Source organism: Kryptolebias marmoratus, linkage group LG18 (assembly GCF_001649575.2).
Source record: "Kryptolebias marmoratus isolate JLee-2015 linkage group LG18, ASM164957v2, whole genome shotgun sequence".
Lineage (NCBI taxonomy): Eukaryota > Metazoa > Chordata > Actinopteri > Cyprinodontiformes > Rivulidae > Kryptolebias > Kryptolebias marmoratus.
This window is the reverse complement of record NC_051447.1, coordinates 15,768,980-15,793,637: the sequence shown is the minus strand read 5'-3', so window position 1 is coordinate 15,793,637 and position 24,658 is coordinate 15,768,980. Positions and strand designations below refer to the sequence as shown.

General features: G+C 43.0%; 1 protein-coding gene across 6 annotated transcripts in view; it reads right to left on the bottom strand.

The window, feature by feature from the left end:
* Window positions 1–24,658, bottom strand: part of cald1a (caldesmon 1a) — a 63,282-nt gene that overhangs the window by 21,531 nt on the left and 17,093 nt on the right. For 5 of the 6 annotated variants that reach the window (XR_005234381.1, XM_025007761.2, XM_025007762.2 and 2 more), the window contains exon 2: window positions 5,604–5,689. Coding sequence is in view for 5 of the 6 variants with exons in the window: in XM_025007761.2 (XP_024863529.1) it covers window positions 5,604–5,689 (86 nt within the window). In the remaining variant the exon portion in view is untranslated. Of the gene's footprint in view, window positions 1–5,603; window positions 5,690–7,520; window positions 7,586–24,658 lie in introns of those variants that run through there. The other variant, XM_017424836.2, reaches the window with a different exon arrangement.

Sequence of the window (24,658 nt, the reverse complement as noted above, 5' to 3'; positions counted from 1 at the left end):
CTCCAAGGATGCACAATCTGAGCTCAGTATCTGTTAAACTGAGAGGTGGAGCCAGCTTTGCTGCGGCAGCCATCTTGAATCGGGCCCTGACAGAGCCGGGGGGGGCCCATTCACGGGGGATGGGTGTCACTTCCCGCTGAACTTCCTGGTCTCCGATGCGGAGCGGAGAGAGGTGAAGAGCGAGGGAGGGAGGGGGAGGAATACGACGACGGCGAACCGGGGGGAGGGGGAGGAGGAAGAGAGGAAGTGGACCAGGAAGAGGAGAGAGGCTGAGGGGAATGTGGTGGAGAGAAGAAGAACGTCATAAAACTAGATGGTCTTTGCTACATTCAGCTTTGAGTTAGCCTTTAGCTACAATTAACTTTTAGCTAGCCTTTTGTAACTTTTAGTTTATGGCTGGCCTTTTGCTACATTTAGCTTCTAGCTATGCATTTGCAACCTTTATAGTCCTCTGATACGTTTAACTTTTAGCTAAGATTTTGGTACAATTAACAACTAATTGCTACTTTCGGTTTTAGCTAGCCTTTAGCTACAATTAACTTTTAGCTAGCATTTGCTAATTTTAAGCAGCGTTTTGCTGTATTTTGTTTTTAGATAACCTTTGTTACGTTCAACTTTTAGCTAGTCTTTTGCCACATTTAGCTTTGAGTTAGCCTTTTGCTACATTTGGCTTTTTTACTCGTCTATGTTCAGCGCAACTGTGTAGCAACACGAACGTTGTTTGGCGGAGAAAACAACAACAAAGTAAACGAGTGATGTCACACAAAAGTTCAGTATTAGCGAATGTAGCTTTCTTTCACATCACTTTTGACCCAAAAAAACAACATAAAACAGCTGCTTGTTTAGCTAGCCGTTAGCCTAGCCACAAGGAAAAACCTCTGCTTTTTCCTTTTTACTTTGTGTGATTGATGTCAAAACTCAAGCCTTTCTGTCTGTTAGCAAAATATTTTGGGAACCAGTGGACGGATTTTAATAAAACTCTGAGGAAGTAATGACTGGACGTACAGTCAAGATGGTCGCCACAGCTAAGCAACCTTAGCAAACGTGAAATCGGCGATAACTCTGCCAATTCTACAGATAATGAGCTAAAATTTGGTGTGGTTGTAGCTGAGAGTCATCTCCAACAGACACTCCGAGAGCTCACAGATGTCCCAAGATCTTAATGTGAAACTTTGGGACGCAGTGCAGCGAGAAATGCTTGTGTCATGTGACCTCTACTGATTTCTACTCGATAGAACCAAATCCTAAGTACCCCGTAATGTCCAAATTTAGGATTATAAACTTATTCACAGGGTCCAGACTTTTAAAGGTCAAGCTAACGGGACCGCTGATTGCTGAAATGCGGCGTCACGTGTTCTCCGTTTGGAAACACTCCCGCCCGATCGCCGCTGATCTGGGAACCGAAAAAGCTGACGAGAGTGCGAGGAAAGCCTCGAGCTGCAGCTTTACTAAAAACAGCCTATAACCGAAACCGACGCCGTCTGGGCGCACGCAGGTCAGCTCTAACGGCGGCCAAGGTCGGCGCGTAACGAAGGTTATCTCTCACACACACACACACTTTCATCACGTGATTATCGTCGGCCATCTTGGATTTAAAACTCCAAATGTTAAAGGTGCAGCGGAGGGAAACTTTACTTTTGAGTAGAAACGCAACAAGCCACACAAACACCCTGTTTCCACATTATTAGACACACCACATGAGACGCAATAAAGGCAACACACACACACACACAGTCCCAGCATGGAGGAAACCGCTCACGGAGACCCGGCCAGTAAACACTTATAATAAGCAGGAATTTAACATTCCTGCAGCTGTTATTATACGGCCTCGCTCCTCTCCCTAAGCAGACGTGTGGTTCCGGCTCGTCCAGCCTGGATAGAAGCGTAAATATTGACGGTTTTTAATGCATCGTAACGCAGAGCTGGAACCCTTTCATCGCCAGCAGGAGCGGCGGGCACGAGCTCCTCGTCAGGGCGGACGGTTTTCTGAGAAATTGCGTCTCCTCTTGGGTTTATGAAACACGGAGACGTGCAAATAATTCTGGGAACAGGAGGTTTACGCCATCAAACGCTGCGAAGCTCCATTTGAATCGGGGCACGGCAGGAAATGAAGCTCGGACGTTTGAAGAGGTGAAAAAAAAAAGAAAACTTCTGTTTAGGCGAAGAAGTCGTGAACGATCGCCGAGCGGGAAACGTCTTCCAGCCCACCAGCGCAGCTCACATCAACCAACTTTAACACAAAAAGCAACACTTTTTATTAAACTACGAATTAGAGGCGGGCAATTTTAGCAAAAACTCTTTGAATTCATCATCCGTGCTTCTCAGACCTGGTGTTTGTTTCGCCTTTTCCTCATTGGGGTAAAACTGACTCAGCTGAAGCCATTTTTTTGTTTTTCAGGCCAAGATAATCCACCCAGCAGCTGATTACAGGTAAATGTTAGCATGTGGATGCTATGTAGCGTTAGCATCTAAGTCACCGGATGTTTGTCAAACAAAAAACTCCAAAAGCTACTAATGATATTCTAATGTCTCTAAAATTGGACAGTTTCTTGTTCACATTAGTATCATCGTTTACAGAAAAATACTTTCCTGGTTATAGTTTCTTCTGAACGTTTGTTGGGTTGCTGCTTCAGCTACTTGGGTCATTCAGGTGTCAAAACGTTCAGCTCGTTCAGGACATTACGGCTGAGACTTCTGATGTTTATCACTTTTATACTTTTTGAATTATTTTTCTGTATTTAGAGTGTTTCTTTTCCCATGGAAGTTCACTTTGTGTTTGTTGATACTGACCTCAGCATACTTGCTGCCTTTTTAGCTTTTACCCACCAGTCTGCTAGCTTTAGCATTCAGCTACTGTTTTGCTCATACTAACAGTTAATGCTACTTTTCTGGTGTTTCCTTTGAGGTATACTTTGATTAGTTTCTACTATTTTGTTAATTTTGTCTCCTGGCTGTTTTGCTACTTTTAGCCACTGTTCTGCTGGTTTTAGCTTTTAGCTACTATTCTGAAATTTTAGCCTTCAGCTGCTCTCTTGCTAATTTCAGCTTTTACCCACATTTTTCCTAATTTTAAATTTTGGCTACTGTTTTGCTGGTGTTATCTTTAGGGTACTATTTAGCTAGTTTTAGCTTTTAGCTAATGCTATTGTTTTCCTGTTGTTTTGCAATCCAACTACTGCAGACATTAAGCTCTTTTAGCTGCTCGTATATCAAAATGTTCAGCTCATCCAGAAGACGGTGATATGTGTTATCTCTTCAGTCACTTCAGTTCCTTCAAAAACATTTAAAATTTACTTTAGCATATTTGTTCTATTTTTGTTTTTTATGCTTTAACTAATAATTTTAGCCTTTAGATATCCTTCTGCTACTTTTAACTCATAGGTAGCCTTTTGCTACTTTTAACTTAGAACTAGCCTTTTGCTATTTTTAGCTTCTAGCTTGCCTTATTCCACTTTGAACCTCTAGCTAGCGTTTTACTACTTTTAACTTAGAGCTACCTTTTTGCTACTTGAGCTTCTGGCTAGCCTTTTATTTCTTTTAACTTAAAACTAGCCTTTTGCTACTTTGAGCCTCTAGCTACGTTTTTGATACTTTTAGCTTCTAGCTAGCCTTTTGCTACTTTGAACTTAGAACTAGCCTTTTAGCTACTTTCAGCTTCTAGCTAGCCTTTTATTTCTTTTAACTTAAAACTAGCCTTTTGCTACTTTGAGCCTCTAGCTACGTTTTTGATACTTTGAACTTAGAACTAGCCTTTTAGCTACTTTCAGCTTCTAGCTAGCCTGTTGGCAGTTTCTGCAAATGTCCTTGCCGTCATTCCACATTAATGTTGGATTTTAATAAAAAATGTAATTTGATTTTAGTCAGACGTGGTTTTTGGAAGTTCAGTTTATTTTTAAAAAGGCGTAAATTTCCCCGAGCTTTCTCTGCTGCAGCCACCCTGACATCCAGCTCAACTCGGGAGGTTCGAACCGGCGAAGCGACTCGAGCCTGAATTCCTTGACGTCGGCCATATTTGTCTCTTTCCCGCGGCACCCCTCACGTATCAGAGTGAAGCATCGACGCGTTCAAACCTTTATCCGCTTGTTCTTCACGACGGAGGCAGCGGCCGGCTCTAATAAAAGCCTTCGAAGCAGAAAGTGACCTTGTCCAGTTATCTGTTCTCACAACGGACTCATCTTTAATTCCAAACACCGCCGCGCCGGCGAGGAGGCTTTTGACAAAACGCTCGGCATCGACACTATTTATAACGTTCCTGCAATAAAAACCCCTTTTAGCTTTTTTTTTTTTTCCTCCTTTTCTTTCCCTGATTAGTCCACTTGGCGGGGTTAACGCTAAATCAATTTGCAGAAACGAACTTTAGTTTAATCAGTTTCTTCCACTGAATCAAAGCGGGTTCAGAAGGCCACGGTATCTGGGAGAGAAAATTGGAAACGGGGAGGCAGGGCATGATTGAACATTAAAGGTCATCACATGGCGTATCAGATTTCTTATCAAGCCCCTTTTTTTTCCTCTCCTCTTCCTGCCCGGTCCGAGGAAGCCAATACTTGCTGAGTGATGTTTTTAAAAAGACCCCGTCCCCTCCCCGCTCGGCTTGGCACGAGCATCAGAGGACGTGTGCTCAGCAGCGACGACCGGAGCGGCGGCAGCCATCTTTAAATGACGCCGGACTGTCCTCGATGGAGATGCTGGAGGAGGAGTTCTGTTCAAAGTGACTCGCTGGAAGCATTTTACAGGCAGCTAATCTTAGAGAGCTTTACAGATATTGAGCTAAAATTCGATGTGGGACTTCGGACTGATAGTCCGGTAGACTCGGTTCGATTGGGGACCAAAATGTCAACCTTGGTTCCATTTAAAGCTGCTGCGGTTCGTATTCACGCTGCACCGAGTCGATCGAGCCAAACCCTTCAAGCGACCTGTTCCCCCCCGTCGCCTGTGGTGGCGCCGCACCAAGAACTACTGAAGGAAATGACATGAAAACCTCTGAAGAAGACACAGAGCGCAACTTCCTGCTTTTAGAAGAGTAAACCAAAATGAAGCGGCATCAAATTGGAGTGGCCGGGACTCTCGGGTGGGTTTAATAAACACGTGTGGGAAGCAAAAATCTGTACGAGGACAGGAGAGTTGAGAAGCCGGCGGGAAGAAACCCGTTTTAACGCCGCAGGAGGAAGGAGGAGCTTCCTGGGAGTTCTGATCCGAGTTAGAGGTGTGTGCAACCACGTGACCGCGAACAGACTTCGTGACTTCTCATGGAGTGTATCGGAAAAGGTTTTCAGGCCTCGATTGGAAAACAGCTACACATTTACTCAGTGCTGCCGTGCTCGTCGAACCCGCTGTAGTTCCCACGCCAGGCCACTAGCTGGCGATGACACCAGTCTCTCCAGCATGGAAGCAGCTACATCCAAAATGGTGACTACACAGACGTTTGTTTGGACCCACAGTGAGGTCGGGTTGGTGCTGTGAGTAACAAACTCTGTTATCTGCACAGCTACTGACTGCAGCAGTCGGACTTCCTTCGAAATGCAAATACGGCGTCTGAAAAATCTCCTCTCTCTCAGCGCCAGGCAACCCCGGCGCTGCTGTCGCGTAACCGAGCGGCGTCTCACCGTTCAGCCTCCAGGCGCATCTCCTCCCGCTTCTGCCTCCTCAGCTCCCGGCGCCGCTCAAAGTCCAAATCGTCCATGATCGAGCCCTGTGGGGTCGACACCAAACAGACGGGTTAGCTGACTCCGTTCCTTTAAAAAAAACAAGTTTTTCAGTGACACAGGAGGGCGAACTTCAGACCAAACTGACTCAGAACTATTGAAGTTTTAACCCTTATCTTAAAAAAAAAACAGTTTCTAATTCAACAACAACCTTTTGCTTTAACTACCTTTATTTTTTTTAACTATTCGACACTTAATATGCTGTAAAAGTCCCTCCAGGCCTCAGAAAAAAAGAGAAATAATGTTTTTAATTTGATCTCATTTCATTTTATGACCTTCCTGTTGCGCTCAGCTCCACCACCTCAACAGAGGCTTTGTTTGGATTCACAAGCCGGTGCTGCGATTGTCCTTCCACAGTAAAAGCTTCTGGTTTGGTCAGCTTTTATTGTGAAGTCAGCGATAGTAAACACAGCTGTGAGTGGCAGTAAACATGATAATCAGCCGAAAAATTAAGGACACGATAACAGGAGATTTCTGGAAATCATCTCATGACGCCTCACTTGTTGACTTTATGACCCACGGTGGGGTCCCGATCCCAACTTTGGGAACCGCTGCTCGAAACGCAGGAAGCAGTTTGCGGGAAGCAGGAAGCAGTTACTACAAATGGACATTTTAAGCAAAAACACTCATCAAATTCATCAGCAGTTACTCAAATTATCCCTTCAAATCACTGCAGTAAAGCTGAGCTCACCCGTGACCATGGTTTCCACTTTGTAACCCTTTCAAAATAAAGTACAAAGATGCTCAAAGTTGTTTTTTTCGTTTTTATTTGTGAAGGGGAGGCAGTAAGGTGTCAGGAAAAAGCAACATCAGGTAACTTTTGTGTCACTACCAGGTGCTGATGTGTAAAAAATATTTAAAAATTGTTTTACTACACTTTAAATATTCGAACATTTGCTTTCGAGCTGTTCAAACCGCTCGTACTGCTTATTTAGCTTGGACTTTTCCAACCCGTGCACGTGTAGTTTTAGTCCGTTTAGTTTGTTTCTACGTTCCTGCACTTCTTTTTTTTTGGTTTTAAATTAGGTCTGAAAAGAAACAGCATCGAAGCTCTTCAGGGAAAAAAACAACGCTGGCATAATATCCTCGGAGTTCAGAGATTTTAAGCTCCTTCGGGAGAAACTTCCTCCACGTTTATCTCCGACTGAGCAGAGAGCAGCGGGCCAGCCGGTTGGCGTGCTGAGAGGGATAAACCAAAAATAAATTAAATAACTTCCCCTACATTCAAGTCATTTATGAGTTGGAACGTAAAGTGATTTTCAAATTTGACATGAGTGTAAATAAGCCTAATTTAATTACTTTTGCAATCAAAATAAAGTCATTCATTCATTTGTTCAGATGAGGTTGTTACAAAAGTTATCTGCAACAAGTAAGATATTTACTGTTCGCATCTTTTCCATCAAATCCCACTTTTTTTGGTGTTTGCGTTCATATTTAGGAGCCTTATGGCCTGCTGTTTTAAAAGCGGAACTAAATTAGTGCGGCTCGAAACCCAAATTACCTTCACGCGGCCGCGGCTCTACATAAACGGCCGTTATTAGCCGAGAGGAGCCGAGTTGAACTGGAGAACGCAGGAAGAAGACAGGATGTTAACGCCATTATTTAGGAGCGGGCCGAACACGGGAAAAAAAAACACTCTGCCGGGGCGCGCGAGCGACTGGGAGGCCCCCCACCCCACCGACCCGGGGACCACCCAGGAGCCGCGGAGCCCCCCCGCCCCGTACGTCCACGATGCCCAGCGACGCGTTCGGGACAGGGAGGTCCTGGGAGGTCCTGGGAGGGGAGGGGGGGATAAAAAAGGAGAGAACTCCGTCGTACCTCGAGTTAAACTCCAACTCCAGCTCCTTCACACCATGCCAGCTCCTCCTCAGAGCAGAGATCAAACTGCTTGTAGCGCTCTCAGCTGATGGAGAAAGCAAATGCCTGCTCCTTCCCCCTCCCTCCCTCGGTAACCTCCTTCCTCCCTTCCCTCCCTCCCTCATCCTGTCTCCCTCTCTCTCTACTATCTCTGCAGAAAAACGTTTCCTGTGTTGTTTACCGACGTGTCGGAGCTTGGCCAAACTTTGTTTTAGCTTCCTGGGAGCAGGCTTTTTTTTGTTTTTTCTTATACCCCCTTCATCTGAAGTCACACATCAGATATTTCTAAAAAATTAAAAACATGCAGGCGAGTGAAGCATCGTGGAATTTAAACTCTAAAACATCGTCACAAGCGCAAACAGACAGGAGGAATTAAAAGTCTGGTGTTCTGGGAAGGAATGCACACCTGCCGCCTTTTATGTTTTAAACATCATAAATAAGCTTTTTTTTTTTACTATTTTCTTGGCTTTTCATTAAAATCCGCTCAATGGTTCAGGAGATATTTTGCTAACAGACAAACAGAAGCCATGACTGTCTCGCCCATGTGCCGAATTTTCCCTCCCAAACTTGTTTCCAAAGCGTTCTCGATTTAAAAGCGCGGCCAGAAATCGGCGCTCGGACGCGCAGCTGTTCCTACGGCCCTTATTAAGACGCGACGAGGGCGCAGAGTTAAAGCGACGAGGCGCCCGGACATCGGCAGCCTGATCACAGGCGCCTGGGCTCCGCATCCGCCGCCGAGGGAGACAAACTCATCACCGGCGTTGGAGCTCGAGGCTCATTGGTGCAAATTCGAGATGATTTGTTCAGCGGAGAGGAAGTGTTTCCATTTAGTGCTGAGAGAGAAATAAATCACTGGAACCTGAGCTGGTCAAGTCTGAACAAGTAGAAAAACAGCTGAAATCTGCTAAACAGCAGCTAAAAGCTGAAATACGCAAAAGTACGGCTAAAAGCTAAAATGAGCTAAGCCAGAGCTCACTGCTAATATCAGCAAAACTGAAAAAAAAGAAAAAGAAGTTCAGCAAAAACCGTAACGAAGCTAAAATCAGCAAAAAAAGGCAAAACCACAGCAAAAAAAATGAACATTAGCTTAGGGCTAAAATGAGCTAAGCCATAGCTCGCAGCTAATATCAGCAAAACTGTGAAAAAACAAAAAGAAGAAGAAATCAGCAAGACAGTAGCTAAAAGCAAAACCACAGCTAAAGCCTTAAATCCGCAAACCCACAGCAAAAAGGTTAAAAGTCAGTAAAACTGTAGCCAAAAGCCAAAAAAAAGCTTAAGGCTAAAATGAACTAAACTATAGCTGAAAGCTAAAACGAGCAAAAGCATACCATGAAGCTAAAATAGCTAAAACGGTAAAAGTAGCATAAGAAGACTAAAATAAAGTGAACTGAAGGTTTTAGAGAATTCTTCTGAACTGTAGAGATCTGCATTGTTTCTGTAAATAAAGTTAAATATAAAAACTGAAATCATAAAAGGAGTTAACGGCCTTGAAGGAATGTCGTCTTTCATGCGCGGGTTTCAGGACTCTCAGCTACTACCAGCGCCGTATCTGCACATTTCAGCGGGGCAACGCGTTTGTTGTGTTTGCCGAGGTCAACCGGCCATCCTAAACCGGGTCGACTCCAGAAGTTAATGGTTACTTCCTTCAAACCGTGCTCAGCGACTCGTCAGATTCTCGCCGCCGGTTCAGGCAAACGAATGCCAAGCGACGGTTAGGGCGGCGGCGGCGGCTTTGTCCCGCCTGAGCGTGGGGAAAACCAGCTTTCAGCGAGCCCCCGGAGGTGTGACTGCCGTGTCCGTTGCCAGGAGGACCACCCGCACGCCGCCGACACTTTACAGAAGCAGGAGAGGAGAGAAAGTCGAGCAGCCTGGAGTCGATAATTTGCTCCATTTTTACCCTGCCTGAGCCTGTCAAATCTGAGACATCTCTGTCCATCTATTCCTGTTTACCTCCAACCATCCACCCACCCACGACTTCCCTCCCTGACCCCCCCCTCCCCGTCTCCCCCAGTCGGCCTTCAGCGAGCGGCGGTAATGACACATTTACCAGTCAAATTACTACCTGTCGAGACTGCCAGACCCTGGCACAGAACCCGGAGTTTAAGTGCCAGTCTCCTGAAAGCCCTTAAAAACCGAGCTGATGTTATCCCCGCAACCAACCGGGGATTACGCCGACTTACGCCGCCGTCCACCGACTCGTGAAAGGATCGAGTTAAAACAACGAGGACCGGGACGCAAACCTGGGAGCGGGGCTGAGGAGGAGGAGGACGTTGGACGTTCTGGTGAAACGCTCCTCGTGTTAATCGGTCGGATGTGTTACTGCAGCTGTCCTCCCACAATCTTTATCCAAACACATTAATCTCCATGTTGATTGCCGAGCGATGTGAGGAATGCAGTTCACCCTTTGATTTGAGACGGTTTGAAGGAAGCACGCGAGTTCAACTCCGCTCCTCTTCAGGGTTTAACTCGTCACGAAGCTAACGGAAGGAACTGAATGCCGAGGGCCGAGGGCCTGAAGGAGCTGAAACGGAGTCGTTTTAAAGTTAAAACAAGCAGAACAGCAGCTAAATGTAGCAAATCAGTAAACAGATGGAAAAACTAACTAAACAAATGATTAATCTAACAAAACAGACGCTACAATTTGTAAAACCGCAGCTTAAAAATAGCAAAACAAACTAAAATTCGCGAAAAAAAGCTAAAGTTAGCAAAACTGTAAAATTAACACAACATATGCTAAAGCTGAAATGACTAACTAGTAACTAAAATGAGCAAAACAGATGCTAAAATTTGCAAAACTACTTAACTAAAAAGGTGGAGAATGGTAGCTGAAGGCTAAAAAGAAGCAAAATGCTAGCTAAAAGTAGAATAAGTCAACAAAAACAGAAATGCTAAAGCAAGGAATTGGAAATATAAATGTATTTCTATGGGAAATTTTGTTTTAAATGACTAGTCGGCGAACGGCCGATGATAAATAATTATCTTATCTTTATTCTAAAGAAGTACTCCGGTAAATTAAATCATACACATGCAGGATGGATGCCAAGGTGGATACAAAGAGATGGACAAGGAAATAATGTGCGTGACCTAGAGTTAAAAAACTCAAATAGATCTAAAAAAAAACAAAAAAAAAACAAACCAGCAGCAAGCAGGCGAGATATGAAACGAAAACCAAGCATCGGGATTTCTTTTCCGTTAGTCGAAGGGGATTTTTTTTTTCAATGCTCCCGTTAAAAACAAATTCAGTTGCCTCACAGAGCCAAGGTCCCGGGTTCAACCTCCGGCTGCGAGCTAGCGTCAGCTGCCGCCTGTCTTGTTCCGTCTCCACGTAGGGCCCCGCGGACCGGCGACCCCCCCCCCCGAACCAGAACAAGCAGGTAGGGAAACCAAACGTTTTATCGCACAGATAATGCCCCTGCAGTAAAACGAGGAGCTATAATTAGAGGAGGAGGCTGCCTGCTGGTGGGTAGTGCACTTTAACAGCTGTTTTGGCTGAGGCTCTGGGGACACTTTGAGTTGGGTAAACGTAACGTTTTTTGCAGAGGTAAGGAGTCTCCCGAGGCTAGTCTGAGAGAGCTGTTAAAATATATTCAGTCTGCACGTGAGGCCGTTCGCATCAGAACACGAGCGGTGCTTACAAACCAGGATTTACAGTCGTCTCCAGTTGCGTGCAGGCCGGACGCACATGAACGATTCGGGTGAATTTGTGAGGTTTTTTTTTTGAGCGTAGTGCAAACGTGCGCGTTTCTGATCCAGCGAGCGCACACGTGTGATAATTATCAACACCTACAGCGGTGTGTTTGGAAAGCTGCGGGTTCCTGCGCTCACAGCCGGACCGAAACAACGCGAACATGTTTACGGCTCCAGGATGTGTGAGCGGATGAACATTCATAAATTCAACCGGAGGCTTTTTCCTTTCTCTGCTGAAACAGTTTCTGGTGCTGCTCTCAGTTTCCTCCCACGATTTCATAACCTGACCGATATGTTCATGATGCAACGTTGACCATTATGGGCAGAAAAATTGCCAACAATGACGTTACCTTAAAAATAAAAATAAATAATGAAGCGACTCGAATGTCTTTCCTTGTTATTTTCTGTTAGAGTCAAGTAGGGAAAAAGATCCATTTAAACCCAAAAAACTAAACAAAGTGTTGCCTTCTACACTTGAACAATTAAACTTATTCTCATTGATGTTTAAAAGTACTAAACAAATACTGTTCCTTGGATATTTGATGTAGGTACACATTTTGATATTTCAACAAACGAGGCAATTCATCTCTCCCCAAATGTCAGAAATATACGAATACGACAAAAACGACGTTTTTAAAAGACCCCACTTTCAAAAGCGTTTCCCGCCAAAATCGCAAGTTTGCACGTGGGCGAAAGGTTTTGTTTTGCAAAATATGTGTTCCTTAAAAACGAAAAATAAAATTAAGGCAGGACTTTAGAGCAAACCATCATAAAATCGAGACTTAAACAACTTTGAACTCAAACTCTTTGAAAAGAGAGAACAAATAATGTTAGCTAATTTCAGTTAGCTTGTCGGGTTTACATTAGTTTTTCTAGAATTGAATATATAAACAACCCAATTGAATGCTTACATTTCTTTGGGGTTTATTTAACAAAACGCAGTTCTAATACTTTCCTCATCCTTTCCTAACATCACACATTTATTCTGACTTTTAGTTCCTTAATTTCAAGACAACAAAAGCTTTTATTTCCAACTCTTTTTTTTTAACTTGTCCTTTCTCACTACATTACTAATATTTAGATGAATAAGTCTTATATTGCTGGAAAACATCTGGTATAAATCAACTCAATTGCATTTTTCTGTCACTCTTTTTTCTGCTTGGATCACAACAGCTTAAGGAACAGCTGGACAGTTTGCGCTGCTCTAATTTGAAGAGACACAGGGCTAGTTGGCTAAGAATTAACTTTAGTGCTTAGTTTAAATTTAGAGGGTTTAACTGTGCCTGGCAGCCAAGCTTATTTCTTGATTTGTCATAGTGAATACCAACCACAACAGGCTCTGCCGTCAGGGCCAAGCTCCTCAGCTGCAAACCAACACTGGATGCAACATAAGAGCCAAACGCATCAGAGGCTCAGCTCAGCCTCAGTACCATCTGCTTTCCGCTCACACCGTCGCCTCCAAAACTCATTTCTGAAGCTTGAGCTCAAATAAGGAAAAACTGCGCCGAGCCGATGGTATTCACGGGCCAACCTGACCCCGGACCGTCGTTGACGACTCAGGGTCGCGCTTCCCTTCCATCTCCTACGTTGCCGTCTTTGGCTGTCGAGCGGGAGATAAAACGGCGAGGGGGGAATTTCCCGCCGGTGTCAGGAAAAAAAAGGACCTGGGGGTTTAAAGATGTCGAGTTTCCATTTGGTGAGGAGAAAAGGAGACTCCTGCATTCCCAGACAATGGTTCAGATTCCAAAGCACCTCTTTGTGCCATGTGAATCATATGCGCCGAGACGGATTGACTGGGGTTATCTTTTCACACACGGCCAAGAAAATCCCAATAAAATACCACAGAGGCATTATATACCAAAAGGGAGCTAGTTGGGAACAAACACTGACTGGATTCTCTACTGAACCAGTGACCCAGAAGATAAATGGCACGATTACTGCAATTACGGCGTGGAAGATTTATGAAAACCAGATGATCTGGACGGATTTTAAGATCAGCTAAATGCAAATCACATACTTAAAACATCCGAAAAGTGGTTCAAGCTGTTTAAAAATGGTTGGTTTGTTTGTACTGGATTGACTCTCCGGGTCTTATCAGGCTTCGCTGGAGCAAAGTCCTCTTCCCCGTGTTTCCAGATATCAAGACAAATCACAACTAGAGCTCTAAACGGCGAGGCGCACCGCACTGGAATTAGCCTTAAAAGTCCTCCAGAGTCTCCGTCGCGGCGTTAAAGCACAGTCTTACTTCCTCAAAGTCAATGTTGGGATAAACTTGAGGCTAAGAATAACATTTGTTTCAATTATTTGTCAATATGTAAAAATCTCTTCTGGACAGGAAGCTGCAACTTGATACTCTCTTGAGCTCTGTCACGATAAAATGAAAGAAAAAGAGATTAGTCTCCATGCAGCACTTTTAATTCCAGCGTTTTATTTTCCTTCGTAGGAGATAACCCACCTGTAGCTCTGCACACGCTGGTATCTGTTGCATATTTACTTTGTGACTCAGTGTTCTGTTATTATTTCCTCCTCTCTTGGTCAAACATGCATGAAAGTTTTGTACCGTTCCTCACACTTTTAGAGATTTTTCCCAACAGTTTCAAAATGGAGAACCAATAAAATGCGGTGGATATCTGTTTGAATGACCTTAGAGAGTTCACAGAAACAGACTGGGCTGATAAGCTAACGGCTAAAACTGCCATCTTAAAAAAAAAAAAAGATCAATCTCAAAGATTTCAGAGCAGTTTATGAATGCCGTTAGTTCTCCATAGTCCTTTATTTCACAGTTTAAACAGAACCCTGTCGTTGACTGCGAGGCTAAATAGCAGCAGCAGCTAGCTGTAGCCCTTCCGATGCAACCTGAGGCGCATTCAGGAATAAAACATTTCTGCTTTTTTTTAAGCACTCCACGATTCGAAGGGCCGCGAGTCAATTATAAAACAATTATTGACGCTTTTCAGATATCTCAACTTTTAATTAAATTGTTTATTTTACATAAACAAAAACTGATTTTTATTTTGTCATGTCGAATAAAAAGTGCGCAAAAAAATGTCAAACAAAGTAATCGTTTGGCAATTTTCAACCAACATTAGCACAGATGCTAACTTACCAGTGAAATCCCCATTGAAAGGCTAACAGGATTAGCATTGTGTTTTTCACTGGAAACTTAAATTAAATGTTTGAAAGTCTTTACTAAAGACAGCCATGTTATAATAATTTCAGCTAATTTTTACACACACATTCATTAATTTGCCAAAAATAATTGTGTAATGTGAAAATAACGACCAAGATAACTACTATTAGCAACACAGGTCGATAATAGATTTCTTTGTATTCGGTGACATGTTTCCTGTTTGGATAGGGACTGGTTTATTCCAGCAACTATCAACTTTTCCCAAATCAGATCAGCCATGTTGGATTTTGAGGTCGCTGTTGGTCGGGAATCTCCAACATTCCGGGTCTAAATTCCAACTTTACGGGGGGTGTTCGGGGTTGATTTTTCCAACTTGAGAGCTCAAAAATTCCTATTTCCGAGCACAAACGGAACGCGCCACCAGATCCAGAGCCCTCGTGCTGTTTCCCTTCAGCCGGGAGGCGGCTGAAAACACCTGCGCCTCAGCAGCTTGCATGAACAATCAGGCCAGGAGTGTGTTTATGTGTCTTTAAACGCCACGCCTGAAGCTATGCTGCTCCTAAAGTGCAATAACAATAAGAGCCCATTGTGTAAAGGCCGTCATATAAGTCTTCCTGCTGGTCTTAGCATCCAGAAACTGCAGAAACACCTTAAAACCCCCACTTCAAACCCTTATTTAAAGCTCTTCTAAGTTTACCACTAAAACAGGATGATAAATTCTTATTTGTCAGCTGCTGAACCAATATGCCAAATTAAAGAGCTGCACAAGAGGCGGCGATGTAGCTGCTGGCTGAAAAGAAGAAAAAAAAAGGCTGTAAAACGGTCAAACTTTTAAATGCAGGTTTTAAGAGGGACCTTTGCATTAGGAGTTGGATTCTTTCAGCCCAAATCATAAATAATACTGTAAAAAGGCAACTTCTTTGTGGGGCGGCGGCAAAAGAAACTGCAATCCAGTTGGAGTTTTTGACTTTTAAAGGGTTTGTGTCCCTTTTAAAAGTGTACTTTCAGAAGGCCGTGCCCACAATCGGGGCTAAATGGGAGAAGGAGCATTCCGAAAAGTACAGATCCCACACGAAATAGGGATGTTGTACGGCATCAAAAGGCTACTGCTCACTGGCAGCGCTCCATATGACCAAATATGGAAGGAAAAAATGCTGCCTTTTCCCATAACCAAACTGGGGAAAAAAAGAAAAAGAAAGAAAAAAAAAAAAAAGGAGAGGGGAAGGTTTTTCTTGCAAGCTGCATGCACAGCAAGATGAAGCTCTCACACTGGCTTCACGGCGGCCACAGGCCTGGCTCCGGCTCAGGAACGCAGTGATTGATGGCGACGTCGGACCTGCCGTGACGCCTCAGCGCCGGGCACAAACACGCACGCACCTGCACAACTCGGGAAAACGCTCGCTGATCCTTTCTCAGCGCTGACATTTCTTTCTTTTCGTTTAAAAAAAACAAGCTTTCCTCGCTCTCGCGTACGGCCGATCCGGACGGGAACATTCCTCCCGGTGAAAAAGCGGCCGTCTCCAACGCCACAGACCTCTGCTCAACTTAGAAACGGTTTGTTTATCTGCCCCCTCCTCCTCGCTCCGTGAAGTTGCCCTGACATTCTCCCCAAACTGCCTGTTGCGAAGAAATAAACGTCTGTGTGGGCATGTCATTTTGCAAGAAACTTATCGAATTATCTGGGATTTTTTTTTGCCCTGTTGTTCTCGCCGAGCTGCCAGCAGAGAAAACATCCTCCTGCAGAAAACTGCGGCCAGCGCAGAACAAACCAATAAAGATAAGAAATGTCAGAAAACATTTGGAATAAAGGGGACCACTTTGAAATTGCTAAGACGCTAACTTCTCCTTTTTTTTTGCAAGATTTAACCGAAGCTACCTGCTAACATAGAGACAAACAGGGATTTGGTTGTTTTTCCCAGAAGTTTAAATCATATTTATAAAAGCGGAACATAGGAAGGACGCCATTTTGGTCAAACCTCACCATTAAGTGCCATGTTGGATTCAGAGTATGTGCTGTGGATGACGCTCAGCTACTACCACGCCTAATTTAGGCTCAATATCTATAAAGTTATATCCCATTTTGTGCTTTTTAGGGGTCTTTTCATGACAAAAGGCAATGATTTAAAAACAAAACAACAAAATTAACACGTACACAAACCCCTTTCTGTCGCAACTTTCGGATAAAAGCCTCTAATAAGAATAAAAAGTGACGGTTTAAATGAGTTTGTGTCAGTAAGTGAGGAGCCTCTCTGTAGGACGAATACATGATTACAACATTTTGTTTTGGTGCTGAAAACCTGGAGGGAAGGAACAGAAGTGATTAAGAAGCCGATCTGGCTCCTTCTCCTGTTTGCTCCAGATCCAGGCGGTGTTCGTTTCCAGCTCTGCAGCTGTCTTATGTAAGCGTCTCTTCAACCCCCCCGTCCAAAAAAAAAATGTCCAGAATGTCAAACAACTTGAGGAGAAATGCACATCTTGCACCCGACGTGCTGCAGTTACGATCTGTTGGATAAAACAAGTACGTAGTAGCGAGGCCTTTGGGTTTTTGTCACTCGGGATTAAAGGCGACGTCACAAGGTGCGAGTCGAGGCCGAGTCCAGGACCGGAACGGGCTCAAACAAGACCCACTGAGTCCAGGACCTGAACGGGCTCGAACAAGACCGCCCACTTGCTTCTGCACGTTTTCTCTTCATGTCACATTGAAGTACAGCTGGAAACGGAGACGACGACAGAGAATCTGTCCCTGCCTTTGGACGCCGACCATCTTCAATGGTCTGAATGCTGACTCAGCGTTTACGCCGTTGTTTTCCTGTTTACCGTTTCTTTCGTCGGCTTTTTGGACTATGCGCTGTTTGAATCAATCGAAGATCAAAATGTTCAGGTCCGTCAGCTTCGACTTTTGTTTTTTGTAACTTCTATACTTTTTAAAATAATTAACTTTTTCTAGACTTAGGACCTGTTTTGCTAACTTTAGCTTGTTTAGCTAATTTTAGCTTTAAGCTCTTGTTTTGCTAATTGTAACTTTTAGCTCCAGTTTGCCAATTTTATTGAATTTGCTAATTTTAGTCTTTACTTTCTGTTCTGCTAATTTTTGGCTTTTAGCTTGTGTCGCTAAATGTAGTTTTTAGTTCCCATCTTGCTAAATTTAGCTTGTTTTACTAATTCTAGCTTTAAGCTCTGGCTTTTTTAATTTTAGTTTTTAGCTCCCATTTTGCTAATTCTAGCTTTTAGCAACGGTTTTGATAATTGTAGCTTGTTTAGCTAATTTCAGCTTTTAGTTCCTGTTCTGCTAATTTGAGTTTTTAGCTCCTGTTTTGCTAATTATAGATTGCTTAGCTAATTTCAGTCTATCTCACGTTCTTCTTTTTGGAGCTTTAAGCTCTTGTTTTGCTTATTTTAACACTCATCTGTTTTGTTACTTTTAGCTTTGAACCCCTGTTTTAGCTACAGTTTTAATAATCTTCAGGTTTTAGCTGTGGTTCGGCTAAAATCCAGAGTAAATCCAAAGACTCAGATTTCTAAGAACTAAGAACTCTTCAAATCCTGTATTTTTCTGACTCCTGGTTTCTGCTGCTGCCGTTTTTCTGAAGTTTGAAACCGAAAGCCACCCCGGCTTGTTGCCCTGTCACATCCTTCTCTCACGTCGGTTTCCAGGAGAACAGAAACCTCCTCGGGTTGTTCAGGACGGCCCGTGTTGACACCTGCCTTCTGTCAGAGTAAATGAGGCCCGGCCAGGAGTCTGTCTGCGCGACGGGACATCAATCTGCTACTAGTGAGCTGACCGGGGAGACTAGTGGAGCCCGAGTGCTGATGTATGTCCAGCTTCACTAAAAGCTGCTGCCGCTGCTGACACCACAGCTACAGAACCGATCAGCCAGCGGACGGCAATAAAGCAAAACAGATGAAGGTGGAGGAAAAGGACCGGGAAACAGAAATGACATCAAGCAAACACAGATTTCTTCTGTCCCAGTTTCAGCTCACCCTTTCCCCGTCCTTTAGGTGACACAGTTCAGTTTTCTTTTTTTAATGCAAGGCAAAAGTGTTTTACTGGCATAAAAAGTATTACAATATTTAGTTTGACGTATTCTGATATAATACATGTGGCAACAATGGCAGTTGTCTTTAACAAGCATAAAAGTAGTGCAACTCTCTAAAAAAATATTTTACTAACACAACAAATACTGTCATTATCTAGTCTGATGTATGCTGTTCATAGAGATGCAGCACAACAATGATGGACTAAGCATCTTTGTGACTTGTGCTTTAAAATTAAGCCATAATATCTGGATTGTTTTAGGACCCAGAGTCGGCGCACCAAGTTTACCCCCCTCCCCCGTGCACAAGCATGGTGTTTTTTTTTAAATATGACATAACTTAACATATTAGAAACATGAATATGTGAATATCCAGCAGCAAGGTAAGAACTACATGACTCAACAGAAGCAAACACCTGAGAAGAATTATCTGAGGTGTGTTTTTAAAGAAAAACGTCCCATCGATTTACATGGATCGTCTTCAGGGGGTGCTCCTGTTGTTTCAGTTTCAAGCACTGACTGTTAAAGAAAACCAGACACTAATTGGGGACCCAGAAGTTGAAGCCAGAACTAACCAGAGTCCCGTAGGCTGGTTCTGGTGCAAGTTTTAAGCCCCGCCCCTTCCATGTAAACAAATGGGACATTCCTCTTGGTAAAAAATACAAATACAAGTCATATATATATATATATATATATAGGCATCTAATACCTTTAAACGCAAACAGTAAGCTCACGTGACACCATGATTGTGTCCGGGGAGGAGGCGGGACTAAGTGCACAGACTCTGGTTCCAAAAACACAACATGGCGCCACCTCCAAATGGGATCTGGTGGCTTCAATTCTCAGCAACTGGAGGAGGCAGAGCCAGTTCATCTTTTTAATGTCAGCAGCTTCAGCTCCCGTGTTGTGTCAGTGTGTCTCGTTATATGCTGATGATACACATGTATTATTGACAGTTATTTTTAGCAAGCATAATAAATTAGCAAAAGTATTTTTTCTAATAAAAATACTGTATTGCCTTTACATCTATTCTAGTCTAGTGTTACGTTTAGTAGTGTTCATGTTTTTTTTTCTTACAAGCATAAAAAACGGTTTTATATGAACCCTGCTGAAGGCTTTATAGTTCTTCATGACAAATATTGGCAAACTAACGAAGCTTCTGTTTACGTAAAAGACTTCCTGAAGGGGTGTCCCACGTTGCAGTAAAACATTTTAACCACTACTCCTGACTTTGTATTAAGACTCGAGTGTGGACAAATGGGTTGGGATAACCCTCGGAAATGGGATTCGGCCTTGTAGGTTTTAAGAAGCAGGAGTTACTGTGGATATGCACCAAAGCTCAGTGACTACACTATAAAAGTATACATGATAAGTAGGGTCCACGGCAGACCACTGCCTCTGGTTCACTGGCAATAACACGACATGCTGGAGTCATTAAGTGGAACACAAAAAATGTATTTCTCATAAAGCCTGAGAGGTTCCTTATGCGTTTCTCTACGGGTGAAAGTGGAGACAAAATGGATCTGCTGAACATTTGTGACACGCTTCCCATAAAAACCACGTTTCAGTCGCGGTGAATGCGCCGCGCTCTACATGGCTGGAGAAAAATTACACTCAGAGTCCGAGGAAAAAAATAAAAATAAAAAATTGGACGAGCAGGGTAAAAAAAAAACAAAAAAACTTAGAACATATTGTAAGCGGTGGAGTGATTTATGAGGCTGACTTAAACCCACACAAAGAGAATATCTTCCTATCATACCTTACATGGAAACATACATGAGGGTAGAGGGAGGCTACAAAGCATGATGCAATGCCCCCACACTGAGAGAGCCTGCTGAAAACATGACAGCTGAGTGAAAACCCCGACAAGTTCGCCTTTTTTGTGCATGCGTCCCAGCCCTATGGAAAACACCAAGAAAATCGCTCGAACAAAGGACGTATTTATTTTAATCACTCCAAAACGCCATAAATCTTTATCTTTCGTGCCTTATTTTAACACACGAGTAAATCAAGAAGTGGATTGCCAATTTTTTATTTTTTTTTTTCCTGACGTGTGCTGCAAGGCTTTTCAAGGGTATTACATGACAAGGTATTTTTCAAAATAAGGGGCTGCATTCCTGGAGAAAGATAGGAGAAGATTAAGGAGTGGGTGGGTGGTGGGTGGGGTGGTGGACCATCAAGATGACCTGACTGGGTAGGCCTATTACTCACACCGGATGGGGAGAGGTGGAGTGATCTGACGCTGTACTCAGTTTAGTACTACAGTTTGTTTTTAGCAAAGGCACAGAAAAAAACCCCCATTGCGTTTATGTCCAAAGAGAAGCTTTGATAAAAGAGCCTCATCCAAGAAGCCGACAGAGTTGCATTTTTTTTTTTGCAATCATGGCTCCAAGCTGCTGACTATACAGAACTATACACACTAGAGTACAACAGTTGGGTGGTCTACATTTTCATATACATTTACCGTCCCTAAATTATACCCCACTGCATTACGGGGTGCTTAGAAGAGTCTGGGTCAAACTGTACTTTTACAGGATTGGTCACCATGTATCGATACTTCTGAGGGTACAATTAAAGCCGACTGTCACGGGTCTAATTTGTACTCAACTCCGCCCACTTCCTACTCATTTTAGCTCACTTCCTTGGTCCCTTTCTACCCACCTTGGCAGCTGCCCCATCCTAGATGAGTTCATCTATTGGAGTAGATTTTTTTTAAAAAATGAAGATAAGCCGATTTTGGACCAGTTTTTAGGCCTGGGACTTCTGGGCTGTAGCCCCAGAGGGTTTCTGAATAATCCCAGGTCTTAGAAGAAATGTAAAATTGCTGTTCAGTTCAAATCAGGCCTCAAGCTCCTAAAACAACAGGACAATTTAATAAGTTTAGGTAAACGACACAAATCTGTTATGTTGTGTTTTTGCGGTATTTTATACAAGCAGCACTATCGAGAACATTTGCTTGGCGAGCATATTTTACTAACCCTGAATGAGCAATTAGATGAGCTTTAATGTGCATACAAAAAGTCCAATCTGCTACTATTTTGGACCAAATGGCAACCGCGTAGTACAAGAAGAAGGTACAATTTAAGAAACGCCTCAAAGAAAAAGGTTCATATTGTTGAATTTACCTTTTATTGTTGGTTTATTAGAAAAAGGTCTACCGACAAATTAGCCTCATCAGGTTTGAACAGTTTGATTGGATTCGGCATCCATGATTTCTGTTACTACAAACACTTTGAAGTCACTTTATTAGACCATTAAGTGAAGATGTACTTATAATACTTATAGTACTTTTAATTATATACTAGCGCACTGGTCATGGTGGGAGTTGTGACATCAACGTAGCCGAATTATTGTTTCTACACCCCTGAAACAGAAGGGGTCCCTACAGGATAAACAAAAAAAAAACAATGCTGATAAACAGCAGGAATGTCATACAGGAAGTACATTTTTACCAACAGTAGATCAACAGTTTCTGCTGTTTATTAGGTGGATATTTTATATTATGCATTATATTTTATATTTTGAGATGCAATGCTACCGGGTTAGGACCAAATCCTAAGCAAAGTAATTTGGAGAAATTTGAAAAATAAGTATTTGTGGCCACAACAATCGGTAAACAATGCAGGACAACATACAACAGATTTAGTTTTCTCTTAAAGCCTTTAGACCCAACGTGAAATGTCTAATCATCGTCTATTTACCCCTTTAAATGACAACATTAAAGATTAGCATCCACTTGTAACTGCGGCCAGAACAGTTCCAATAGTCTGCTTTTGAATCTTGAGGGAGATATTTGTGATATCTGGTGTTTCAGTTGCAAGAAGATACACTATGCTCAACAGCTAGCAGGAGGCATAGCTTCAAGTTGTGATATGGAAAAGCTCCCATTAAATAAAACAGCTGCTGCATTTTTAACTCTATCTACATCAAATGGTTGGCGTATTATACACCAATCTGCAGTCTGTGCATTGCTGCCGTGGAAACGCCTGTCTGTCTCCCAACCTAATGCCTTTCATGCACTCCACATCTGCCAGCAGGAATATATTCCACTGCATATTAGCAACTAATGTATAATCTTTAAAAGAAAAAAAAAAAAATGAATTCAGCGCTGAACTTCATAAATTTTGAAGCAATACTTCTCTGAACACTAACTCGTACAAATTGAGGGTGTCAAAAGGAAACTGAGCAGATTAGTTATGAGAACAAAGGAATAAAAAAAAGAAAAATAAAACCCTGCAGATGTCAGTGAAACCACAAAGGGAAACGCCGTCTAACGACATGATTAAAAACACAGCACATGCAAGGTTCTCTCGTACAGACAATGAAAACTTCCTGATGAAGCGCGCGTGTGTCAGTCAAACTGTAAATAACCCCGTCCTTTCATAAATAAAAAAAGACATTCTGCTTTTTCCGCCTGACTCGCTTAACCAGATCTCGTTTTTGAGCATGGCGGTCCCGACTCTTATTACTAGTGTGGCATGAGGCCAGCTCAGACCCTCAAGGTGAAATGCCTAAGCCAGGGGTGTTAAAGGCCTGGAACAAGGTCGATGATGGTGTGCAAGCACTGCAAGCAAGCTCCATTGCTGCCTACGCTTGTGGGTCGCCTGATGGGCTGCAGTACAAACGTTGCTGCTAAATTAATGGTAACGAGTCAATTTTCCTTAAATATTTAATCCCACAATCCACCAAACACAAAACCAACTTGCCGCAATTCATGCTTCTCACTTGGGGTGGTGGATGGGACAATATTGGATCGTGTTGATGATCTGCCGAAGAAAAAAAAGATTGCAGGATTGCCTATAGCGCACATTCTACCTGTTGTTATGAAAACGCGGACAAAACTGGACACTAAAAATGGAAGAAACTGTTAAATGTGGAACAATGCAGGCTTTCTTAACATTTGGATTGTTCCTAAAATGTGTTTTTCACATTTGTTCACAGCCAATGAGAATATCTTGGGCCTCTGCAGGCTCCTGTAGCCTCCAGCCTGTGTGATGTGATTCTTAAGGCGAAGATTTAAAAGATTATAGTCTTGGTCGAAGGTCCTTTCACACAATTATAATACAATAGTTTTACATTGGATTTTTTATGGCAACTATAAAATATAGTGTGATTTTTAAGGTCATATTCTAAGCACAAGTTGATAAAATTAAAGTTCGTTTTCACGTGGAGGGGGATGCACATATTCCGGCGGTAAAACTGGGCTCACCCGTGACCATAGTTTCCACTTTATAATCCTTTCAAAATAAACTACAACGGCAGAAACAGATGCTTTTTTGGGAAGGAGTGGACAAAAAAAAAAAAAGAAAAAAGTACCTTTAGGAAAGAAACTGGTAGAACTCCCAGGAGTCTCTGTAAAAATAAAAAAAAAAGTAAAAAAAAAATTCAAACTCACCAAAGCTGAGTTTCTGTGCTCGATTTATCACATCTGCCGTTTTTGTCATTTTCTCTCTGTGTAAGCAGAAAACTGGAGCTTTCTATACAGCAAGCTTCCATTGTATTGTTGAGTGCCGAAATTAATCACCCGTGTCACACGATTGCGTCAGGTGGTCGGGTGTTTGTGCGCTCGCGATTGACTAATTATCCTGGCCCTAATCTGTCCTTTCCCAGCAGCCCGCCATCTTAACACCTGCGAAGCACAATGGCAGAGCAGCTTTCGTCAGACTTGTATCGCGTCTTTAAAGAAAGTTACCCTTACGTTGGCCTCAATCCCCCCCCCCGCCACCGCCACCCACCACCCTTTCAGCGATTTTGGGATCCATTGCCAAAACTTTCAGGAAACCCTAGAGCTGTATGAGACATAACAAAGCTGCCTCTCTTCCTCTGTATGTGCGCCTCGTACACATACAGCCTCGGCAGGCCTGGAAGCTCTTCTTCGTCGGAACTGACTCGTGTCACACCGTTTCAAGGCTCGCGCTAACTCCAGGCCGCCGAAGACGCGATCATCGTCGAATACCATTAGCATGATGTGGCATTTACCGCTAAATTGAGGATATAATTCAGCTTCGCAGGGTTAATGTATGTGTGGTATTTAAGCCGTCTAATTCCTAAATTTATTAGAATAACACATCTCTCAGACAGCCATGAAATTGTAAATAATTGAGCACTGCTCTTAAAAGGAGGCTTCACTGGTTGCTCCGTTGAGTTTGCTGCAATCTTCTTCCCCCCCCCCCAGCTGATGGCAAAACTGGAAATTAGATTTGGATCGCTAAGCAGCAGCGTTAAAGGGGAAGAAATCCAAAGCCACA